Raw genomic sequence first — 5972 nt, forward strand, 5'->3', positions numbered from 1 at the left:
TTACATAGCTGCTACTTGCTTCGAAAGAGAAACGAGAATGATTTCTATATCGATATATATTTCCGTAAAGAAACAGAGAAAGAAATATCGAGTTTAGGTCGCATAGAATTTGAACACCGTCGATTTCCAAATTTAGAATGAAATGGAACTCTCATTTATTAATTAATTGAATTCAATCATCGGTATGAAAACTTGTACACATGCTGGCGACCCAATCCTGCTTATGTAATAATGTTTTTGGCAGGGCTGGTGTAATGAAGAAAAGTTTCAAAAATGTCCGAGTCCCTGTCGAGTCCAGTCTCTTAATCATGCGCCTGTAACAATGTCAACTCGTCAGGATCGGTCAAAGACCTCCTAACAATCCTGATAGGAGTCTCGAACACAAAATTGTTAACAATGTCTATTCGTTTCTTAGCTAACAAGTCAATTCGCTGAGTGATCATTCCATCTTGTTCACCCTCGGGATCTATCAGAAGTTATGAAAGCACTGATTGGACTAGTGATGGGAGGTTGGCATTGCATCGGCGCCGTCGCTGTCGGCGTGCCTTTCGGCCTCAGCATATACGAATTCAAATTGCAACTTCCCTTTCTAATCTAATTATTGCACACGTCCCTTTTCGAGATTAGGACTCCGATTTAAATAAACGATTTAGAAAATGAAGGGGGGACGGAGTGACCTTTGCTTTCCACGTCATTACCTAGCACAATCTGCAAATTTGGGAAATGACAAAATCTATTTGACCCTTCATCGATTAGAGTACTTAAAAAATGATAAACAAGAATCGGTGAGAAAGTTCGTGACTCGACACTAATTGGCTCGTTTAAACAGCAATCTTCTATGATTAAAGTGGAGTTTGTGCTGGGTCGGCGCTGGCCGTTTGCGGTGTGGCTTGTACTCGGCCGCAATCACATCCTCTATGGAGGTTAGAAGTGACGATCGAGACTGACTCGGATTTGGGTTCTCCCCAGATGACTTTTCTAGATTCATGCATGACATCGATTTTGTATTGGAAATTCTTGTCGTTTGCTTTAGATATGCTAAAAAATTAGTTTTACTTATTGTATCACCCGGCTTACCAACAAATACTAGAGATAAATTCATTCCGTGTTCAAATTCATTTGTGCTAGTTCATGTCATTTTCGAATCACCAATTGAATAAAGGAAATGAAAATATCAGATTGAACCACCAGAGCACGTCTTGTCCGGAGTCACGTCTTGATTAGGGATGAGCATAATTCTATGGTAGAATCGGGAACTTGAAAACCGACTTGATTTTAAATTCTAGAATATATAAGGTAGGTTTCAAGTTTCAAAAATTATGAATCTATTTTGACAGAGCCTAATTATCGTTTAGAAGATTTATCTCATATGAATCGATATTGGTTTGATACCAATAATGGGAGTCGTAAGTTCTGGATTCTTTATGGAATCAAGAACTTTGAACTGGGAATAAGTCGGTGTTTTTATTGTTTTATATGTTTGCACTGCTTGTGGCATTTTATGATGTCCAATGATGAATATTTAATTTGAAACCACTAATATGAGTTTCCATTTTTAGCAATATACATGACGAGACTTTTACTTTATTAATATTTTATAATCTTAGTGTGTCTAAATATGAGTTGTTATTAGTGAATTATAGTAAATGATGACGATTAAAGATGATGATTCATCTCAATTATTCAAGTAAGAATATATAGAGAACTTGAATAGATCCTAAAATCTATGTGTTCGGAAACTTATGACATGGTAGATTTCAAGTTCCTCGGAATGCATGGTAGGTTTCGGATTCCAAAAATTAGAAAATCTACTCCGAAGAGTAAGTTTCAGATTTTAAATGGAATCTGAACAAAACCTGGAACCAATTATTCTTCATATTGATCATCCAACACCTTCTCTTCTCACTGCGGAAAAGCCACAACCGGCCCAACCTTTATTGGGATCTTCTGGTCCGGTCCAGTCCAGCCCTTTCAATGGAAGTGCCTCACGAGCTGTTCTTCCAGTTCGCGTCCCTCCATTTCGATCCCGGCCCATCATTTCCATTCGGTCCGCCGATAAGATGATGCTGCAATTATCTCTCAATACGTGCGCATGTTACTCCATGGATGGTCCTCAAATGGCCTCGTCTCGAGTTACCCAAAACTCGCTTGTCTCCCCACTTCGAGGCAGAGAGGGTCCATTGTCCAGTGTCCACGCACTCCTTCTGAATCTGCACGAGAGAAGCAAGGTCTTTGGCCGTTGGGTGGGAGACATCAGACAACAGACATCGTCATCTGTCATTCGTGGGAATCCTCTTGTTTCTCTGGATTTAGCAACGTTAAGCTCCAAGTCATATGATTTTCCATTTGGGGTGTAACTTCTGATGAAAATTGTCGTTGGATACGTTGAACTCGGGCTCTTTAAAGTGAGGAGTGATGATGGTCTTGGAGTTAAAGGGCAGAAACAGAGTTGGAAATCGAGCATGTGAAGTCCTGCAAGATTCTATCAGTAGTGCCTTTCGGGTTCATAAGGGACTGACTCGTCCTTAAAATCTTTCCCTTCTCCTGATTTTTTCTCTTCATTTGACAAAGAGCAGTCGCTAGACCTACTAGTCACGCACGGAGGAGAGAGAAAGAGAGAGTCCAAAAGCATAATGGGGCATTGAACTCCATTTTCTTATTAAGTAGTTTAAGGAATCAGATGGACGTAATCAGGGGTGGCCATGGAAATTCTTATGGGTCGTCTGTTTGAACACTGTTTCTCCAAATGATGGAAACCACTTCTGCAGGCATAAGCAAGAAGTGCCATAAAATATCCACTCGGAAATGACTTTATGAGGCAAAGCATCCTGATGCGGTCTAGTCAAATTTTTCGGGCGGCCTCACATCTACAATGGCTCAAATAATGCATCTCTCGTGGAAGAAGACGATCTGGACTACGGAAACCCATGAAAGACTGGAGCTTTCCTAGCCATCTGTTGTAGTTTCTTCAGGTAAGATGGAGTCTTGCCTCCTCTTCTTCCTCTCCTTCTCCCCCTCCTGCTTCCTTCTCCTGAGGTGCTTCTCTCTTGGATTGTAGCTAACTCGTTTTCTAGACCACTAGTTTCTGGGATGATCTCGAGAGGGGTGGCAGTTTTGCTGATGGGTCTGATGGTACTTTACAAGGCCGCACAGCTTTCTCCTCCGCAGGACGCTGTTCTCCCTGCAGATACTGCAACTACCTGTACAAGAATCAGACTCCGTGACGGAAGGTATCTAGCTTACAGAGAGAGAGGCGTCGCCAGAGAAAGATCAAGCTACAAGGTCATTGTCGTGCACGGCTTTGGGAGCTCCAAGGAGATGAATTTCCAGGCACCCCAAGTACGAGCATGAATTCCCCTTGCATTGTATCTGATGTGATTTACCCTGTAGGTTTGCCATGCCAAATCGGCAACCATTTTAATAGCAAGATGATGTTGAATATTATCGAAGCACTGAGCCTGACGAGGGACACAAATAGACATTGAAGCAACATCCAGAACCACTCTATATTTCTTCTCCACATATAATTCGCATCTAGGATAATGCAATAACCTGAAGATGAATTCGCCTGTATTGTGCATTTGTGCTACTTTTCTTTTTCAGTTTATAATTTCGTCCCCGACTTTAAGGAAGGAAAAACAGCAAAATTCTAATATGAAGTACGTCTAACAACTTAGTCATTTTCGCAAAGGAACATACTACCCTATCAACGGCGACATATTCTGGCCAAAAGAATGATAGTAAGGCGACACAACTAAGAAAGCCATCGAGTTCATCAGAGGACAGTATTTGATTGACATTTAGATATCAATGTAAGTTTCTGAGTTTTAAGTTTGCAGGAACTGATAGAGAAGTTGGGTATATACTTTCTGCTATTTGATCGAGCTGGGTATGGAGACAGTGATCCCAACTTGAAGCGCTCCACAAAGAGCGAAGCTTACGATATTCAGGAACTTGCAGATCAATTAAAGCTGGGGCCCAAGTTTTACGTGATCGGGGTTTCAATGGGATCCTACCCTGCCTGGAGTTGCCTAAAGTACATACCCCAGAGGCAAGTCTTACAACCTTCAAATAACTTGTAGCCCCTTCTGGAAACAAATCTTATGGTCCAAGGTCGTGCAGACTAGAAGGCGTGGCTCTAGTCGTTCCAGTCGTAAACTATTCCTGGAAATCTCTTCCTGAGAATTTGACTAGACTGGACTTCAGGAGAAAGCTCATCCAGTGGACTCTCTGGCTTGCAAATTATACCCCTGAATTGCTCTACTGGTGGGTGACTCAAGAATGGCTCCCTTCAACTACTTTCGTGGAGAAGAACCCGATTTTTTTTAACAATCGAGACATTGACGTCCTCAAGAAGGACCCTGGATTCCCAATGCTCACCAAGGTACTTCGTATTTCCAATGTGCATGTAAGGTTTACCTGAATGGCCCTTGTTCTGTCTATCGGCGAAGAGTAGAGTTTAAGAAAAGAGGGTGGCATCCTTACCAGTCTATGGCAAATCCTTGCTGTGGCTGTTATGATCCTCTCTTCCCATTCTCAAGGTTTCTTTCTGACTATAGAAGGCCATTGTGAACAGGATAAACTACGGAGACGGCAGGTGTTTGACACACTCCTAAATGACTTCATGGTCAGTTTTGGCAAATGGGAATTTGATCCCCTGGATCTAAGCAATCCGTTCCCACAGAATGATAGCTTTGTTCATATCTGGCAAGGATACGAAGACAAAGTAGTGCCCTTTCAACTTCAACGGTATGTCTCGGGAAAGCTACCCTGGATTAGGTATCACGAAATCACTGACGGCGGACATCTGATTGTGCATTACAAGGGAGTGTGTGAGGCAATTCTCTGGGCTCTTCTAAATGGAGAACACCTTCCGGAGAAAATGACGACAGCCATTACTTTACACTGATTGCGACTCTCGCAGCTTCTGCAGCTCTTGTCATCAATAATATATGTGCAAGTGTACTGATCTCACCCTGATGCATTTACCACTGAAAATTTGGGGGCCCTTGAATGAATTCTTCTCCTCTCCATCTGTCAGGCTCAGGTGGGAAGCGACCCCTCAATAGGCCACCCGGCTACCATCCCTTACCTTACATTTCAGGAAATCCAGAGCAGTTCTCACTGAATTATTTACTATTGTCGCCCTTTCAGATTTGATGTTTGAACAAAATTGCAGTACTCCAGCAAGGCAATGGCATCAAAATAACCAGCAGATTGATGATATTTCATCAGCTGATCAACTCCCAGCATTTTCCACCAAGAAATAGATGAGCACAAAAATTTGGCATTGATATTAGGAAAACTATATTTAGAGCTCATGCATCACATGATTAGAACATTCAGGAGGATGAAGCCTGAAAACTTTGTACTTCCACCTTATATAAAGAAGTTATATGTGCCTAGGAATAAATTTTTAAAATCTCTAGATTGAGGGGGGAAGAAAGGAAAAAAGTAGTCTTCAGTTCTGCTGGGCCTTTCAAGAAATAAGTTCGAGCTCACGCGAAGCTCTGGACTTCGAAAACTTAACAGCATTGCCTAAAAAACGCCAAAAGACATGGGCTTAAGCTAGTAGCACACCCAACTGAACATACATCTAAAGCAGTCCGAAAGCAACCAAAGAAAAGAGAAAAGCAAGCAAATAGGGCCAAAAATTTGCGAAAGCGACGACAAAGATGTGAGAAGCATACCCAAGAAGAGCTGAGCAAGAATCGCTATGGTGTCCATAATATTAATGTTTAGTGTTATATAGACAGGGTACAGTGTTCTTCATTCACCTGCACTACACACTTAACAAGCTAGCAATCTAAAACTCAGCACACTATGTGAGGTTTGAGTGGAACTAGAAGAAACAAGCAAATGGTACTAAAAACTGGCAATATATTTTGTATTGGTTGTCGAGAATACCAGTGTGGTCATCATTGAGGACATAGAAACGATCCAAATTACGGACAAACTTCTATCTGCATTAG

The 5972-nt window shown here is 41.7% G+C and overlaps 1 protein-coding gene across 1 annotated transcript; it reads left to right on the top strand.

Annotated features, from left to right (window-relative positions):
• The first annotated feature begins 2343 nt into the window (after positions 1–2343).
• Positions 2344–5334, top strand: LOC104433982. Its single transcript, XM_010046913.3, has 5 exons — positions 2344–2972; positions 3059–3339; positions 3840–4051; positions 4123–4384; positions 4577–5334. Exons 2-5 carry the CDS (start codon positions 3091–3093, stop codon positions 4907–4909), a joined length of 1056 nt encoding a protein of 351 aa, XP_010045215.1. The 5' UTR covers positions 2344–2972; positions 3059–3090; the 3' UTR covers positions 4910–5334.
• The last annotated feature ends 638 nt before the right edge of the window (positions 5335–5972 follow it).

Source organism: Eucalyptus grandis, chromosome 6 (genome assembly GCF_016545825.1).
Source record: "Eucalyptus grandis isolate ANBG69807.140 chromosome 6, ASM1654582v1, whole genome shotgun sequence".
Taxonomy (NCBI): Eukaryota; Viridiplantae; Streptophyta; class Magnoliopsida; order Myrtales; family Myrtaceae; genus Eucalyptus; species Eucalyptus grandis.

Coding starts and splice junctions, on each gene's coding strand:
- LOC104433982 (XM_010046913.3), top strand. CDS start 3,091: ATGATCTCGAGAGGGGTGGCAGTTTTGCTGATGGGTCTGATGGTACTT. Junction 3,340..3,839: donor TGAATTTCCAGGCACCCCAA/GTACGAGCATGA, acceptor TTAAGTTTGCAG/GAACTGATAGAGAAGTTGGG. Junction 4,052..4,122: donor CTAAAGTACATACCCCAGAG/GCAAGTCTTACA, acceptor AAGGTCGTGCAG/ACTAGAAGGCGTGGCTCTAG.